This window comes from Prionailurus viverrinus, chromosome E1 (genome assembly GCF_022837055.1).
Source record: "Prionailurus viverrinus isolate Anna chromosome E1, UM_Priviv_1.0, whole genome shotgun sequence".
NCBI classification, from domain to species: Eukaryota; Metazoa; Chordata; class Mammalia; order Carnivora; family Felidae; genus Prionailurus; species Prionailurus viverrinus.
The window spans coordinates 40,601,574-40,620,778 of NC_062574.1; the positions used below are offsets into that span (position 1 = coordinate 40,601,574).

Here is a 19,205-nt window from a genome sequence, read left to right on the forward strand (position 1 = left end):
TCTTTATGGTGTCTTTTGATGAATGAATGTTCCTAATTATAGTCTAACTTATCAATCTTTTCAAGTTAGTGCCTTGTGAGTCGTGTTTAAGGAAGTTTCTTATCTTCAAGTAAAAAAGCCCTCCCCTGTATTTTTAAAAATGTCATCTTTCACTTTTGGTCCCTGATCACTATGCACTGATTTTTAAAATATTAGCCTTATTGAGATATAATTTCCACATCATACAATTAACCCTTTTAAAGTGTACAGTCGCATGGGTTTCAGTGTGGTTCACAGAGTTGCGCAGCCATCACCCCCCAAATTTTGGAACATTTTATCACCTCCTCCCCCCAAACAGATATTTACTAACAGTCTATCACCCTCCATTTTCCCCACAACAGCCCTGGGCAACCACTAATCTAAATCCTGTGCCTCTACATCTGCTTGTGCTATTTCTTATGAGTAGAATCATACATTATGTGGTCTTTTGTGACTAGTTTCTTTCATTTGTTGTGCTTTCAAGGTTCATTCATGTCATAGCCTATATTAGCTCTCCATTCCTTTTTATTGCTGAATAATATTCCATAGTTTATCTATATTATATTTTCTTTGTTCGTTCATCAGTTGATTGACAGTTTGTCTACTTTTTGGCTGTTACGAATAATGCTGCTGTGAACACATACACGTTTTTGTGCAGAGATATGCTTTATTTGTCTTGGGTATATACTTAGGAGTGGAGGGAATTGATTTTTGTCTATTATTTGTCTTGGGTATATACTTAGGAGTGGAGGGAATTGATTTTTGTCTATTATTTGTCTTGGGTATATACTTAGGAGTGGAGGGAATTGATTTTTGTCTATTATGTCTATATTCTTTCCCATATGAGTAACTTATTGTCTTAGCATAGTTTTGAAACTGGTTCACCATTGCCCTCCAAAAGTGCAATACCAGTGGGATGCGTGGGTGGCTCAGTCAATTGAGCTTCTGACTCTTGATTTCAGCTTGGGTCATGATCCCAGGGTTGTGAGATCAAGCCCTGCATTGGGGCTCTGTGCTGACAGCACGGAGCCTGTCCCCACCCCTGCTCACCTTCTCTCTCTCTCTCTCTCTCTCTCTCTCGGTAAAATAAATAAAAATTTTAAAAATAAAACTTTTTTTTTTTTAAAGTGCAGTACCAGCTCCAACCAATGTGACCTTGTTTCTAGGTTCACTATTATGCTCCATTAGTCAAAATTTCCTATTTTTTATGATAATACTATACTGTATTAATTTCAGTCACATTATATAGGCCCTGATCTGTGGCGTGTCAGGCCATTTGTTCGTTGGGACTATCATGGGATTCTGTTCCTCCTGTACATTTTAGGTTCAGCTTGTCAAGTTTCTTGCAAGCTTTTGTTAAAATTTTAATTGGATTTGCATCGATGCCATCAATTTGGGGAGAACTGTCGGAAGGCTTTCCATCCCCATGATGTATCTCTGTTATTTAGATTTTCATTAATGTCTTTTTAAAAGGCTTATAATTTTTTCTCTAGAATTTTGCACATCTTTTGGTAGACTTATTTCTGAGAATCTTCTGTTTGTTATAGCTATTCATGGTGTTTATAATTTTTGTGCTGATGTGTAAAGATTACAAATAATTTTTAAACACGGCTCTTTAATTCAAACACCTTTCTAAACTCTTATTATTCCTAATGATTTGTACATTCATTTCGCATTCTCTCTATATAGACAATCATAGCTTTCATGACTGAAGACGGTTTGTTTTCCTTTTTTTTTCTCTTGTCATACATTTATGAATGTAAGTCGTGGTAGACATTTTTTTTCTTTTTCCTGATTTCTTTTTCTTCTTCCTGCACAATAAATAATAAATAAAATTTGCTCAGTTTTTGGTAAATATCTTTCATCTGGTTAAGAATGGTCTCTTCTGGGGTGCCTGGGCGACTCAGTTGGTTAAGCATCTGACTCTTTATTTTGGCTCAGGTCATGATCTCATGGCTCATGAGTTCGAGCCCCATGTCAGGCTCTTTACTGACAGTGCAGAACCTGCCTTGGGACCCTCTCTTTTCCTCTCTCTCTGCCCTCTCTGCTTCTTCTCTCTCTCTCTTTCAAAAATAAATAAAACTTAAAAAATAATAAAAACTTAAAAAATGGCCAAGAGTTCCTGTCATGGAGTTTTTTTCAATTTTTTTTTTTTTTGTTTATTGAGATAACCATAAGGCTTTTTTCTTTGAATACATTAATGGAAAAAAATCATATCATAGGTTATGTTTTACCATTACACCAACATTATGTCTCATCCAATATTTAAATGATGTATTATTGCTGGCTTCAATTTGCTAACAATTTTTGAGAGTGATTGACCTGAATTTTTCTTTTTTAGACATATTTTTAATCGATGTTATGCTAGCCTCATAAATTGAGTTGCTGAGTAATCTTTTTTTGAGTCCCTGGAAGAATTAATCTAAGAGTGAATTATTTGTTTCTTAAAAATTTGGTAAATCTGGCCAGTAGAACCATCTGGGCTTGATATTTCATTTCAGGAAAGATTTTTGACTACTATTTAAATTTTTCTAATGGTTGCTGGATGATTCACATTTTCCAATTTTCTAGCCAGTTTTGGTAAATTTTTATAGTTTATGAATTTTCCTTTTCATTTAAATTTGATAATTTATTGGCACTTACAGATTTTGGGAAATGTTAAACTGCCCTTGCATTCTGTACAACTTGGCAATAACAAATTTTATTTGTATACTTTACTGGACTTGGTTTCTAATAATTTGTTTAGGATTTTATGTCTGTGTTCATGAGTAAGCTGACCTGTAATTTTTGTTTCTCTTCATATTCTTGTCATCCTTTGTTATCAATATTATAACTTCTGAAATAGTTTGAGAGTACATTTCTCTATTCTCTGCAAGAGATTATAAAAGACTAGAATGATCTATCTTCTGGAAGATTTTTTTAGGACTCACCTGTGAAATTATCTAAACTTATTGTTTTCTTTGTAGGAAGCATTTTCATTATTCTTCCAGTTTATCTAATTAGATTGTTTTATTTCTTCTTTTTGGCATTTTATATTTTCCTGGGAATCTATTTCACTTCTGTTCTCCAAGTATTGGCATAATCTTTCATTTTTATTTTTATTTTTCTTAAGTTCATTTATTTTGAGGGAGAGAGAGAGAGAGAGAGAGAGAGAGAGTGAGTGAGGAACAGACAGAGAGAGGGAGAGGGAGAATCCCAAGCAGACTCTACACCACCAGCATAGAGCACTATGTGGGGCTAGAACCCACGAACCATGAGCTCATGACCTGAGCCAAAGTCAGATGCTTAACCGACTGAGCCACCCAGGTTCCCCTAATCTTTTTTTTTTTTTTTTTTGAGAGAGAGTGCACAAGTGGCGGAGGGGCAGAGAGGGAGAGGAAGAAAGAAATCCCAAGTAGGTTCTGTACTGTCAGCACAGAGCCCAGTGTGGGTCACAGTCTCACGACTGTGAGATCATGACCTCGGCCAAAATCAAGAGTCAGGTGCTTTACTGACTGAGCCAGCCAGGTACCCCTTGGCATAATATTTTTATGGTATGATCTTATTTATCTCTTTAATGTCTGATGGATTTCTGGTATGGTTTTTTTTTTAATGGTAGTATTAGTTATCTCTTTTTTCTAGGTAATATTGCCATAGCTTTATTTGCAGCCCTAATGTTTGTTTGTGTCTTCTCTCCTGTTTCCTTCATCAGTCTTACCAGAAATTGTTCTATCTTGTAATTTCTTAAATTGGCCTTTTTTTCATTAACAATTAGCCTTTTAAAAATAAATAATATGTTGGGGCGCCTGAGTGGCACAGTCGGTTGGGCGTCCGACTTCAGCCAGGTCACCATCTCGCGGTCCGGGAGTTCGAGCCCCGCGTCGGGCTCTGTGCTGATGGCTCAGAGCCTGGAGCCTGTTTCCGATTCTGTGTCTCCCTCTCTCTCTGCCCCTCCCCTGTTCATGCTCTGTCTCTCTCTGTCCCAAAAATAAATAAACGTTGAAAATTAAAAAAAACATTTAAAAAAAAATAAAAAATAAAAATAAATAATATGTTATGGCTACATATTTCCTTCACTTCACCTTCATCCTTCAGGATTTCGTAAGTAATATTTTCTTTGTAAATCATTTCTAAGAATTTTTATTTAAATTTTTATTTAAATTTAAAGAATTTATGAATTTATTTTTGATTAGGAAATAGTTAACATCAATCAATTAAAAAATTTTTTAATGTTTATTTATTTTAAAGGGAGAGGGACAGAGAGCATGCATGAGCAGGGGAGGAGCAGAGAGAAAGGGAGATAGAGAATCGCAAGCAGGCTCTGAGCTCTGTGCTGACAGCAGAGAGCCTGATGTGGGGCTTGAACTCACAAACCGTGCAGTCATAACCTGAGCTGAAGTCGGACTCTTTAGAGACTGAGCCACCCAGGCACCCCAACATCAATCAATTTAAAAGTCACAAAAATAGATACAATAAAATATCTCTCATGAACCCATGACTGTTGATACTAACCCCCTCATTCCCATTTAAAACAGTACAAATGTGAAAAAAAAATGTCTTGGGTCTTCTAAGTACTTTAATTTTTATCTTAAATTTGTTTTGAACCATGAATTATTTAAACTGTGTTTAAAACTTTGAAGTATTAGGGGATTATTTTGGTTTTGTTGTTGCTATTTTTGCCAAGGTTCCTAATTTAATTTTTTTTAAATCTTAATTCAGTTTTTGAGAGACAGAGACAGAGCGAGCATGAGCGGGGGAGGGACAGAGAGAGAGGGAGACACAGAATCTGAAACAGGCTCCAGGTTCTGAGCTGTCAGCACAGAGCCTGACACGTATTTTAAAAACATTTTTAAATTTATAGAGAAAATTGAGAAGATAGTATAAAGTTTTCCCATATACCTTGCACCCAGTTTCCCCTTTTATTAACATCTTACATTAATATGGTACATTGTTTAAATTACACACCAATGTTGATATGTCATCATTAACTAAAATCCATACCTTATTCAGATTTGCTTAGTTTTTACCTAGTATCCTTTTTTTGTTACACAATCCCATCTAGAATATCACATTACATTTAGTTGTCTTCTTTCCTTAGTCTCTTCTGCTATGATAGTTTGTCAGATTTTCCTTACTTTTGATAACCTTGACAGTTTTGAGGAACGCCCATTAGGAATTTGTAAATGCCCTTCATTGTAATTTGGAATACCTCTGCAAGGAAGATTTGTTTCTTCTCCCCCATTAATTAATTTATTAAATAAATCATTTATATGAGTATGTACTCATGGATATTTATTTTATTCTTTGAAATATAATCCAATCCTTTTTTTTTTTTTCTCAAATTGTTCCAGCTTTGGCCATTGGGAGCTCCTTCAGTTGGTTCTTGTATCTTTAATATACTCTCATCAAGGAGCACTTCCTTACTACTAGCACAGCAAGATGCTCTGGTTCATCTTATATATTTCCTGCTCACTCTTAGACTCAGTCATTTGTCTAAGGGCCACTGTTTCCTTTGATCAGGGAATGGTACTAGAACCCAAAATCTGAGTGCTTGGTGTGTTTGTTGCTACTGGGATGTCATTTACTGAATATATTCTTTTTTTCCCTCACTTTCCCTGCTTTTAAGCTTTTCTCTTTGTCTTTTGTGTTCTGCCATTTCATTACCTAGTATACAGATTAGACCCCTCCCTCCCTCCCTTCCTTCCTACTTTTCCTTCCTTCCTTCCTTCCTTCCTTCCTTCCTTCCTTCCTTCCTTCCTTTTCTGTCCTGTCTGATATTTATTCTGCTCACTAATTCTGAGGATTCTTATTTTTCCTCAGTTCTGAAAATTCTCATTTTTGCATACCCTTCCTATCTTCTCTTTTCTGTCCCCTCCTTCTAGAACTCCAGACATATATTAGATATTTTTATTTTACCTTCCATAGCTTTAAACATCTCACTTACAGTTATCTTCTGATTATTAATTTGCTGTGTTCTAAGTAATTTATTAAGATCCCTCTTCTGTTTCATTACTTTTTTGCTTTTGCTATGTTTAAACTGCCTTAACCCATCTATTCTTTTATTCAAAAACTTTTTTTGGAAGTTATATTTGATTCTTTCTCAAATATAATAATTTTTGCTTAGTCTCTTGTGACTTACTCACTTTCTGATTCTATCTTTTAAAAACATTTTTTTGTGTTTATTTCTTTATTTTGAGAGAGGGAAAGAGAGAAGGGGAAAGGGGGGAGGGGCAGAGAGAGAGGGAGAGAGAGAATCCCAAGCATCCCCCACACTGTCAGTGCAGAGCCCAACATGGGGCTTGATCTCACGCACCATGAGATCATGACCTGAGCCAATATCAAGAATCAGATGTTTAACCAACTGAGCCACCCAGGCGCCCCTTTTAAATTTTTTTTTAATGTTTCATCTTTTGTTTTTTAAAACATTTACTACATGTTATTTTATCTTATTTTTCTGATAATTCTCATATTTGAGGTGCCTGCCAGTGGGAATCTGTTTTTGCTGACTCTTACCGATGGTGTTTTTTCCCTGGATTTAATCATTTTTAAATTATGAGCTCATTCTTGGTTTACCTTAATTTATGGAAAAGTTGGAGACATTAAACTAAAGAAACTTTTTTCCAGAGGGAATTTATTTTAGCATCAGGCAGGAGTAAATAACACCATGGACCTAGAACCACGTTAGTCCTATTCCAGGCCCGCTGACTTAATTCCATGGAATCTTGTTCAGCTCCCATATTCCTTGCCCCCAGAAGCTGCAATGCTCATAAAGACATTTGTCCTCCAAGATACATTGCCTTTTGAGCATGCTCAGTGCTCACTATCCTGTTTTTGACACAGGCAGTTTTATAGTGTGTGATTTTTGTTTCGTTTTTTTCTTTTGGATTTTTCTCTTACTTCCTATGAGCAAAGAAAGAAAACATTGTATTTTGTACAGAATCTAGTTGTTTCATGTCATGAAGGTCTCTCAGAATATCTAATCTGCCAAACTGCCTGAGGTAACCATCCTAAGTCACCAATATTCCTCTCTCTTCCTGGCCTTCATCATGCATTTAGTTGTTTAGCCCTTTTTTTAATGTTTATTTATTTTTGAGAGAGCACAAGTGGGGGATGGGCAGAAAGAAGGAGAGACACAGATCCCAAGTAGGCTCCGTGCCATCAGCGCAGAGCCTCCTGTGGGGCTCGAACCCATGAACCGCGAGATCATTACCTGAGCTGAGATCAAGAGTCGGACACTTAACCCGCTGCACCACCCAGGTGCCTTCCCCTAACCATTTCAGTTCTACTTCTAAAACTGTATTCCCATCCATTCCACTCTTTCCACTACTGCTGGCCTTCCCATCCCTGGTGTGTCTAAGCCATGATATAAACTGCCTCCAGGGTAGTCTTTCTTAATACAAATTCAGTAGTATTTCTTGACTTACTATCTCCACATACTCCTTTCCAGCACCCAATTTAGGTATCTTACTGGTCCTCCAGTGCCTTGATTTCCAACCCCTGTAGTTTAATGTCTTCAATATCTGCAGCAAATCTCTGTGTTCTGAGTTTCTCCTATTCCTCTTTGACGTCCTGTTTTTCTTCTTCCATGCAACTCATTCTTTCTTCCTGAAATGTCCTGTATTTATCCCTGTTCCCAAATGGTGCTAATTTCTCTCTTAAGGTACATCTCAGATGCATTCACTTTTATTCAGGTTTTCAGAATTCTTAGCTCAAAGTAAGGGCTCCCTCTTTTGAACTTTTATGGCACATCGTCTTCTCTTACGGCTCTATGGGGTGTGTGTGTTTGTGTATGTGTGTGTGTATATGTGTGTGTGTGTGTGTGTGTGTGTGTGTATGTGTGTAGCTTATTTATTACAGTCTAAACTCTATGGGTAAAGTTTTTTCTCTAGAAGTCACTTATGTGGCTTCCACATCATAGATCCTAACAAATGGTAGATTACATATACCTACACATTAAAGAGTAGCACATTGGAAACATTTCAGCTCTTGGTGGTGATTGCTCACAAACTTTCTGTGACGGTACAAAGGTAACCTAATACATCAATAACTATATTAACGTTGTCTTTATTCCAAGAGCACCTATAGAACAATTTTTGGATTTCCAAGATAGTCCAAATGATTCTTAACCATGAACATGTTCTCAACTTAGACACATTTTGCTTTCATAAAATGCATTTTTGAATTTTGTTTGGGACCACTTTGATGATAATCCTGGCAATCTATTATCATTTATGAGATGTTTCAACCTCTCACTGCTCTTGCCGGAACTTGTCAGATTCAGAGTGGTTTGAAGAGTCATTAGCTTTCTGGGGCGCCTGGGTGGCTCAGTAGGTTAAGTGTCCTACTTCAGCTCAGATCATGATCTGAGTCATGAGTTCATCATCAGGTCATGAGGTTGAGCCCTGTGTCTGGCTCTCTGTTGTCAGCACAGAACCCGCTTTGGATCCTCTGTCCCCCTCGCTCTCTGCCCCTTCCCCACTCGCACCTGTGCACACGTGCACTCTCTCTTCTCTTTCAAAAATAAACATTAAAAAAAGAGTCATTAGCTTTCTAAGGAAATTGGTATAAACGTTTGGTGTTTGTCTTTTGGTGACTGGCTTATTTCACTGAGCATAATGTCCTCAAGTTTCATCCGTGCTATAGTATAAGTCAGAATTTCCTTCTTTCTGTAGGCCGAAGAACAATGCATCGTACATACAGACCCCATTTTGCTTATCCCCCTATCTGTTGATGGACATTCAGTTGCTTCCATGTTTTCTGGTCTGTCTGTATGTTCTTAACTGTTAATTGAACTCAGCTCGATTAAAAGTTGTGCTTACGGTGTGTGTCCCCTATAGACAGATAACAACCTTTATTAATTTGTTAAATGTTGTTGTAATTCTCCTGTTCTATATCAGTCAGATGGATGAAGTTTGATAGCTCGTTATTTATAATCGTAAAGAAAAATGAACACGTCTATTCCAGATTGATCTTGGCAGTTCTGTCACTCTAGTTATCAGCACTTGCTAAGGACTGAAATATTAAATACCCCAGGGAAGCCTTCAGCATTAAGGTCTTTCATTTAATGTTTATTTCTCCCATAATTAGTTGATACATTTTTCAGTATAGTTTTTCTGTTTGAAAATCGTCATTGGACTAAAGCCAGTGCATATCAATGTGCCAGCAACTTAAAATGCCTTCCTTAAGTTCTCATCACATTCCTAGTCAACTAATAAAAATATACAGAATTACGAAGTGCACCAGTGGCTCGGGTGTGCAGAAACAGGTTCCCGTATACACTGTTGTTCACATTGGAAAATGGACTCAGTGTTTCTGTAGAGCAATTTGGAAACAAAGCTACAAAGTCATTCTTATCTTTTGACGAAATAATCTTCATAATGTAAACTAAAAGCAAAATAGCATTGTAATGTATTCATAGGTGTCGCATATGTAATAATGACTAATTGGAAATAAGACAAATATCCAAAAATAATATGATTAAGTAAATGACGATATACTGCAATGATGAAATATTAAAGAGCTACTAAGAGTGACAAGTACGCTAATAAATGGAAATGAAGACATAAAGTTAGGTATAGGAAGAGGTAGAACAGCATCTAAACGTGACTATACCATGGAAAATATTTTTATGGGCGTGCCCGGGTGACTCAGTTAAGTGCGTAACTCTTGATTTCAGCTCATGACCTCACGGTTTGTGAGATCAAGCCCCCCGAGGGGCTCTGCACTGACGGCACAGAGTCTGCTGGGGATTCTCTCACGCCCTCTCTCTCTGCCCCTCCCCCACTTACACTTTCTCTCTCTCTCAAAATAAATAAATAAACTTAAAAAAAAAAAAGAAAGTAAATATTTTTATGTACATCGACAAAGATTGAAATTCAGTTTGGGGTGGTCTTGGTGGTTTTGGGAAGCTAACTTATTTTGTTCATTTTTTATTTTTTACAAAGACGTTATGACCCTGTGACTTTGCGATGCAGCTTTGTACTAATCCTAGTGAAAATTTGAAGTTAGGGGTGTACAATAAGAATAAATGAACAAAATACAACAAATGTCATTCTCTATAAAAAATTCTTACAACTTGGGGCGCCTGGGTGGCACAGTCGGTTAAGCGTCCGACTTCAGCCAGGTCACAATCTCGCGGTCCGTGAGTTCGAGCCCCGCGTCAGGCTCTGGGCTGTTGGCTCAGAGCCTGGAGCCTGTTTCCGATTCTGTGTCTCCCTCTCTCTCTGCCCCTCCCCCATTCATGCTCTGTCTCTCTCTGTCCCAAAAATAAATAAACAAAAACATTGAAAAAAAATTAAAAAAAAAAATTCTTACAACTTTGATACAGTATAGTAGGTGATAAAAACAAAGGCTTTCAAATCAAATCAGTCTGAATTTGGATGAAACCTTTGCAAGTCTGTTTCTCTCAGACTACGTCTTAGTCTGTCCTGGCTACTATAAGAACATACCACGGGCTGGGTGGGTTATAAGCAGCAGACATGCACCTGTCCCATTTCTGGAAGCTGGAAGTCGAAGACCAAGGCACCAGCATGTTTGTGTTCTAATAAGGACCCTCTTCCTGGTTCATGGCTAGCGCCTTCTCCCTGCATCCTCACGTGGTAGAAGGGGAAAGGGATTTCTGAGTCTCCTTTCAAAAGGCACTAATCCCATTTTATAAAGGCATTAATCACATCCTGAAGGCCCAAGATGACCAATGTCCTTAATAGAAGAGGAAAATTTGGACCCAGGGACACAGACACACAAAGAAGCCATGTGAAGACAGAGCAGAGACTGGAGCGATACATCTGTAAGCCGAGGAACACCAAAGATCTCCAGCAAACCCCAGAAGCTAGAAGAGAGGCATGGAACAGATTTTTCCCTCTGAGCCTCCAAAAGGAGTCCACTCTACCATCACCTTGATTTCAGACTACTAATCTCTAGAACTGTGAGAGAATAGGTGTCTGTTGTATTAAGCCACTCAGTTTATAGTACTTTGTTAATGGCAGCCTCAGGAAACTAATATACCCCGTATGTTTGGGAATTAAGAAACGTACTTCTAAATGGTTTATAAGTCAAAGAAGAAAATAATAATGGAAGTTAAAAATGTTTGAGCTAAATGATAATGAAAATCTCCTATTTCTACACCTAAGAGATTAAACGTAAGCAATAGTTGGAGGGATATTTATAGTCTTAAGTTTATAAATCAGGAAAGAAGTAAGTATAAAAATAAATGACTTAAATACTGAAAATAAGAAAATAGGAGGAGGAATATAAAATAAACCCAAGAACGTAGAATGCTAGACATCATGAAATCAGAGCAGACATATGAAATAAAAACGAAAATACAAGGGCACCTGGGTGGCTTAGTTGGTTAAGCGTCTGACTCTTGATTTCGGTTCAGGTCATGGTTGTGGGACCGAGACCTGTGTCGGGCTCTATGCTGACAGCATGGAGCCTGTTTGCGACTCTTTCTGTCTCTCTGCCTCTCTGTCTCTCTGTCTCTGCCTCTCTGCCTCTCCCCTGCTTGTGCACGAGCTCTCTCTCTCAAAATAAATGAACTTAAAAAAGCCCGGAAATACAATAGCAAGTACTAGATGAATCTTCGGAACATAATGTTGAATATTGAAAAAGCAAGTTGCAAAGGAATACATATAACATTCCATTTACATAAATATTTGAAGCAAATGAAATGGACTATGTTGTATATGGTAAAATGTTCTAGGTAGCATTTATGTCCAAACGAGGAGATGGCATGGGATGGGAGAATAAGGGAAGGAAGGAAGGGAGGAAGGAAGGAAGGGAACTTTTTTGGTAGATTTATTAACCTTTTGTGATTCTTCTTTTATGATTTTCCTATTCATATCCTCTACCCGTTTTTCATTTTTAAAAATAAGGCTATTGCCGACATGGAAGCCCAAGTTCACAAGTTGAGAGAAGAGCTGATTCATGTGAACTCACAGCGGAAACAGCAGCTCGTGGAACTCGGCCTTCTTCGTGAAGAGGAGAAGCAAAAGGCTGCAAGGGACCACGAGACCACGGTCTATAAGCTGAAGGCCGAGTCAGAAAAGATGAAGTTGGAGCTGAAGAGGGCTCATGCCGCCGAGACAGACGTGGCATTGGAAAAGGTAAGGCATCCCGCTGGATTCGTACAGATCCCTGGGACCCATGTTTGGATACCACTGCTGCCACCCTTGCATTTGATCTCTCAAAGATGGCAGGCCTAGAACCACTCCCGAAATGTGTGAACTATTCACATGAGCAGTTTCAGTATCTCGCTCTATGTTTAAACACCACAAGAAGAATCCGGGGAGTAGGTTCCCTAACTTTTCCCTTGATGTTCATGGAAGGGATAGTTGGAATATCCCATTTCTGTAGGGATTGAATACACGTGGTGATAGAGCAGTGTAGAACACTGTCCGGTATTGTGCTGAGCAGGAATCCTTGGGCGATAGCCCGAAGTTTTCCTAGGTTAAGACTAGATCTTTGGTAGTTTTTCCAGTAGTTGTTTCTCTATTTCACAGTCTTTTGTAATAGCATGACATAAATGATGACGTAGTTTCCCAGATAGATGTTTCAGATTAAGAAAAGTTTCTTTAGAATTATATATTTTTGAAAAAGATGTCAGCATAATGATCACACATTTGGGGTTGACTTGTATTCCAGGTATAATCTCAAATATTCATTCTTTCAATGTTCTGAAAAAGTGGAAACATTTTAATTGGATAGTAAATGTGAAATGTTATAAATCATAGCAGCTGTAAATGACCTCTTGAGTTCCTACAGACCCGTCTCTTACCTTGAGATCAAAAAACTTGAATAGGGTAATCTAAGAGTCTTCTAATTCTGCTTATTTTTTTTACCTTTTCTTCTTCATCTTTGAATACTCTGTCTTCACAGAACACACAACACCGTTCTAATGCTTCACTGATTTTATTTTTTTAATGTTTATTTACTTTTGAGAGAGAGAGAGAGAGAGAGAGAGAGAGACAGAGCATGAGCAATGGAGGGGCAGAGAGAGACACACACACACAGAATCCAAAGTAGGTTTCAGGCTCTGAGCTGTCAGCACAGAGCCCGACACGGGGCTCAAACTCACGGACCGCGCAATCATGACCTGGGCCGAAGTTGGACGCTTAACCGACGGAGCCACCCAGGTGCCCCTGCTCCACTGATATTACATGGATTGTGACCCTAAGATGCTTCCCTGATAGTGTCTTAATTTCTCGGGAGCTCGGATTTTATCAGGCTTTGCCATTGGCAGCATAACTCTGAACCCAGAAATAAATAGAAACAAGACTCTAAAGAGGCAGAAGGTAGCCTGGACTTCTTAGAGGAATAGCAGGGAGACTGGCGTGGCCAGAAATGGTGACCAAGGAGGAGAAAGAGAAGGAGGTGATGAGGCTAGGGAAGAAACCTCGGGTCCTGTGGGCCTACGTGGGCCCTTGGCAGGGTTTTGCTTTGACTCTCTGAGACTAAGGAGACTTTGCAGGTTTTGAGCAGAGGAGGGACGATGCTCTGATTCCCATTTGAGTAGCATCTCTCTGTGCGTGCTAAGAATAGACTGAACTGAAGGCACAGAAGGCAGTAGGGACACCAGTGAAAAGTCCATTGCAGGAAGTTTAGACGAGATGACAGAGGCCCGGGCCTGGGCAGTGGCAGCAAAAGTGGTCAAAATTGATGAGATTCAGGTTGGGTTCTGAAAAGGGAACAGTGTCTGCTGTTAGTTCAGACGTGGAGTCAAGAGAGAAAGAGAGGGGTGTATGCTATGGCGCAGTCAAGGGCGGTTTCACAGTGACTTGCGGGAGCCAGCGGACCAGTGGAGTTATTTGTTGTTGAAGGAAGAGTAACAGAGCAGGTGGTGGGGCCACTGGGGGCGGGTCCGGGTTGCGATGCCTTTTATACACCTAAGTGAGGAATTTGTGGTAATTCCATCAAGGCAGTACAAAATAAGAATGTTTTGATGCTAAAATATACAAAGTTTCAGGAATTAGAAAGCGTCCTTACTGAGACTGTCTTAGCCCTCTGAAAATAGCAGATCAGCGAGACTGATGGAGAGCGAAAGGGATGTCGGCCCATCCTCTCCGGTGACTCTTACATGCCCCTCCCCTCGCCTTGGTGTCAATCGGCTCTAGCCAACAGCTCAAAGTGCTTCTAAGGAGATGTTCTTAAATGGCACAGGAACCCCTGCACACTGATTTCAGAAAATTGGCCGTACCAAAACCAGACTTAAAAACATACAAGCTGGGCCTTAATTTTCTTGCATTATGTATTCATATTTCAGATGTTTCTTTTTACTAGAAGATGAACCTTTTCAAGTATAGGTCTATACGTGTTGTAACTAATTAGCAGTTTGCAGATAATAAAGAAAAATAGTAATAGAACCATTAGTGATTCAGTTGGCAAACATTTCTGGAAGATCTTCTGTAACCTAGAAAGGCACATCCCAGGCACTGTGCGGACACATAGAAAAAAGAAACAGAAAAGGTACTGTCCTTAAGGAGATCTGAAAGTAACAGTGGCAGTAAGATATTCACACGTAGAAAAATGACTATAATGCAAGATGGAGTGTGAATTGGGGGAGATCATTCCTGTTAAGGAAATCAGGGAAGATTCTCTGGAAGAGGTGTCACTTTTACCAGATACAAGTAATATGTAGGATTTTGACTAGTAGATATGCAAGGGGCATTCAAAGCCAGAGGACTTAACAACAGCAAGACAAACAAAACTGTTTCTATGGCATTGAGGTTAATCAAGGGGAGTGGTTAGTGATCAGGCTAAAAGACAGTCTAGGATCACTGAGACTCTCCAAAGCCGTGATAGTATTTTAGCTTCATGGGGTAAACGGTGAGGAGCTGCTGAAAGTTTTTAAGCCCTGAAAGTCAGCATTCAAGTGATTCTTGGGAAAATCTTTCTGTCGGTGTTGTTGCAGTGGGAATGCCAATTGGTGGGGACCGGATTAATAACACGGGCAGGGGGCCTCTGTGAGCACGTTAGAAATGCGGGAAGGCTGTGAGAGCCTAGTGGTGACAATGGGCTGGAGGGAACATGGCTGAGAATCATCTCAGAGGTGGCATTGATTACACTTGTCAAGGTTACATCCAGCCCTGAATACATGGGGAAGGGAGAAGTCTGGCTGGGGAGAAAGAAGGCATGTACCATTTGTTGAGTTGGACGTGCCTCCACTCCACCCAGCTGTGACGCTCGTTCACTTGCTGTTGAAGGAACGTCTGTAGAGAGCCAGAGAGAGGGCAGGACTCGAAGAAACAGCTGTGGGGTGTCACCCACAGGGAGGGCCTGTTCATGAGAGGAATATAGAAAGAAAACAGTCAGCCGTGAAGGAAGAACTTCATTGAAGATGTTGGGGAGGAAGCAGCCAAAGAAGGGTCATTGAGGTAAGAGGAATCTGAGAAGACTGTATTTTCATGGACACAAAGGCAGAGAATATTTGGAAAGGAGGATTTTCAAGAATGTGACACAAAATCAGGAAGGATGAGGGCAGAGGAGAGGTCACGGGATTTGAAACTGAGAATTCATGGATGATCTTGGGCAGAACCCTCAAGGGATAGTGTGGACAGGAACACTGTTGCAGAAGATGAGAGAGGAGTGAGGAAGGGAAGGTTCGTGAATACTCTGTTGTTTCAGAAAACCGGATATTAAAAGGAAGGTGTAGTTCCAAAGGAGTATATTTTTAGGCTGCAAATGTCTTGAAATACAGGAGAAGGGAACTAGTGGACAGGAAGAGCTTAGTGAGGCAGAGAACCACAGACACTTGAGGGTTTGCCATCTGAGACATAAGGGTGTGGTTGAAAGAGTGGCACAGGCCCACCCTGGGCCCTTGGCCGCGAGGATCCAGCCGTGTGAGACCTTGGCCTGTTCCTGGAGCCTGCCTCGCGCTCTCCTTCCTCCAGGCCTTTATACCTGCTGCCCCTCGGCCTGGGATGTTCTTCCCCTCCCCTGGAGTCTCTGTGGCTCTTCTCCTCCTCACTCTGCACTGCTCAGTGTCCTTCTCTGACCTCGCTCTCCAAAGTCTTGCACAGCTCTACCGGCGCTGCTGGTCCCATTGTCTTCATACTTATTTTTTTTAAGCTGTTTTTTTTTCAATATATGAAATTTATTGTCAAATTGGTTTCCATACAACACCCAGTGTTCATCCCAAAAGGTGCCCTCCTCAATACCCATCACCCACCCTCCCCTCCCTCCCACCCCCCATGAACCCTCAGTTTGTTCTCAGTTTTTAAGAGTCTCTTATGCTTTGGCTCTCTCCCACTCTAGCCTCTTTTTTTTTTCCTTCCCCTCCCCCATGGGTTTCTGTTAAGTTTCTCAGGATCCACATAAGAGTGAAAACATATGGTATCTGTCTTTCTCTGTATGGCTTATTTCATTTAGCATTACACTCTCCAGTTCCATCCACGTTGCTACAAAGGGCCATACTTCATTCTTTCTCATTGCCACGTAGTACTCCATTGTGTATATAAACCACAATTTCTTTATCCATTCATCAGTTGATGGACATTTAGGCTCTTTCCATAATTTGGCTATTGTTGAGAGTGCTGCTATAAACATTGGGGTACAAGAGCCCTTATGCATCAGTACTCCTGTATCCCTTGGGTAAATTCCTAGCAGTGCTATTGCTGGGTCATAGGGTAGGTCTATTTTTAATTTTCTGAGGAACCTCCACACTGCTTTCCAGAGCGGCTGCACCAATTTGCATTCCCACCAACAGTGCAAGAGGGTTCCCGTGTCTCCACATCCTCTCCAGCATCTATAGTCTCCTGATTTGTTCATTTTGGCCACTCTGGCATGAGGTCATATCTGAGTGTGGTTTTGATTTGTATTTCCCTGATGAGGAGCGACGTTGAGCATCTTTTCATGTGCCTGTTGGCCATCCGGATATCTTCTTTAGAGAAGTGTCTATTCATGTTTTCTGCCCATTTCTTCACTGGGTTATTTGTTTTTCGGGTGTGGAGTTTGGTGAGCTCTTTATAGATTTTGGATACTAGCCCTTTGTCCGATATGTCATTTGCAAATATCTTTTCCCATTCTATTGGTTGCCTTTTAGTTTTGTTGGTTGTTTCCTTTGCTGTGCAGAAGCCTTTTATCTTCATAAGGTCCCAGTAGTTCATTTTTGCTTTTAATTCCCTTGCCTTTGGGGATGTGTCAAGTAAGAAATCGCTACGGCTGAGGTCAGAGAGGTCTTTTCTTGCTTTCTCCTCTAGGGTTTTGATGGTTTCCTGTCTCACATTCAGGTCCTTTATCCATTTTGAGTTTATTTTTGTGAGTGGTGTGAGAAAGTGGTCTAGTTTCAATCTTCTGCATGTTGCTGTCCAGTTCTCCCAGCACCATTTGTTAAAGAGACTGTCTTTTTTCCATTGGATGTTCTTTCCTGCTTTGTCAAAGATGAGTTGGCCATACGTTTGTGGGTCTAGTTCTGGGGTTTCTATTCTATTCCATTGGTCTGTGTGTCTGTTTTTGTGCCAATACCATGCCGTCTTGATGATTACAGCTTTGTAGTAGAGGCTAAAGTCTGGGATTGTGATGCCTCCTGCTTTGGTCTTCTTCTTCAAAATTCCTTTGGCTATTCGGGGCCTTTTGTGGTTCCATATGAATTTTAGGATTGCTTGTTCTAGTTTCGAGAAGAATGATGGTGCAATTTTGGCTGGGATTGCATTGAATGTGTAGATAGCTTCGGGTAGTATTGACATTTTGACAATATTTATTCTTCCAATCCATGAGCATGGAATGTTTTTCCATTTCTTTATATCTTCTTCAATTTCCTTCATAAGCATTCTAGAGTTTTCAGCATACAGATCTTTTATATCTTTGGTTAGATTTATTCCTAGGTATTTTATGCTTCTTGGTGCAATTGTGAATGGGATCAGTTTCTTTATTTGTCTTTCTGTTGCTTCATTATTAGTGTATAATTTCTGTACATTGATTTTGTATCCTGCGACTCTGCTAAATTCATGTATCAGTTCTAGCGGACTTTTGGTGGAGTCTTTCGGATTTTCCATGTATAATATCATGTCATCTGCAAAAAGTGAAAGCTTAACTTCATCTTTGCCAATTTTGATGCCTTTGATTTCCTTTTGTTGTCTGATTGCTGATGCTAGAACTTCCAACACTATATTAAACAACAGTGGTGAGAGTGGACATCCTGTTGTGTTCCCGATCTCAGGGAAAAAGCTCTAAGTTTTTCCCTGTCTTCATACCTCAGGTCACCATCTGGAATCATCTTTTCATTTTTATGATCGTTTATTTTCCATTCTTCCCCTCCCGACCCCCCATTGGAATGTGAGCTCCATGAGCAGGATCTGGGTCTGTCTTGTTCATGTCTGTACTTCTCGTGTTTAGAAAACTTGGCACATATACTGAGTGAGGGAATGATAGAAGCCACGACTTTCAAGGACGGAAGAAGGGAGAGGATTGGTAAAGATACAAGGGGGTTCCACGACGAGACTTGTGAAGGGCTTCTATCTGATACCGTCTCTATTCTCTGTAAAGAATAGCAGTAGTCTTCTGAGTGAGGAGTGTCAGCACGGTGGAAATGGCCAGGCTTCAGCCTGGGCAGATGGCTGGAACGTGGCAGGAAGCAGGTGTAAGGGAATTTGACCAGGTGGATTTGGAGTCCTTCAGGTAGAGGAGGGGCGATGGCAGCGTGAGTCTGGAAGAATGGAATAGTCCTGAATTGAACTGAGAACACAAGTAACACAAGAAGACAGAAATGGGGTTTTAGCGTGGTAACATTAGCCACCATGGTTAAAGGTGCTGGAGGGGTTCATCAGAATGTAGCGACTTGTTGGCAGAAGGAGAGTCTGGGGAAAGGGACAAGAGCGCTAAAGTGGACTGGTGTTTAGTGCCATGAGTTTGGTTTTTGTTGAGTTGGTGGAATTAGCCAATCCCAAAGTCCATGTGATAGAAAACAAGTGCTGGGCTCTTGATAGGAAGAGCCGTTCGTGTTTCTGATTGATAAATGCTCTAACTTAACTAGTGAAAGGAATGCAGTATTTCTAAGTGCAGGAAGACCTGGACTGAGTTCCCTGAAAACCGTCCTTGTAAAACACTCATTTCTAAAGCCCCGGGACCACGCGTGGCACCTGAGACAAAGCACCATACATAAATGTCGAGGAAATGAAAGAATGATGATGACCTGAGAAATTCAGTCTAGCCACTGTGAAAGGCAGTGTGAATAAATAAAACCTTGGTTTTGATTCATCCATATTTGATTTTGA

General features: G+C 40.0%; 1 protein-coding gene across 6 annotated transcripts in view; it reads left to right on the forward strand.

Annotated features, from left to right (window-relative positions):
• CEP112 (centrosomal protein 112) overlaps positions 1–19,205 on the forward strand; it is a 422,889-nt gene that overhangs the window by 241,946 nt on the left and 161,738 nt on the right. For all 6 annotated transcript variants that reach the window (XM_047833171.1, XM_047833173.1, XM_047833170.1 and 3 more), the window contains one exon: positions 11,871–12,101. In XM_047833171.1, coding sequence (XP_047689127.1) covers positions 11,871–12,101 — 231 coding nt within the window. The remainder of the gene's footprint in view (positions 1–11,870; positions 12,102–19,205) is intronic.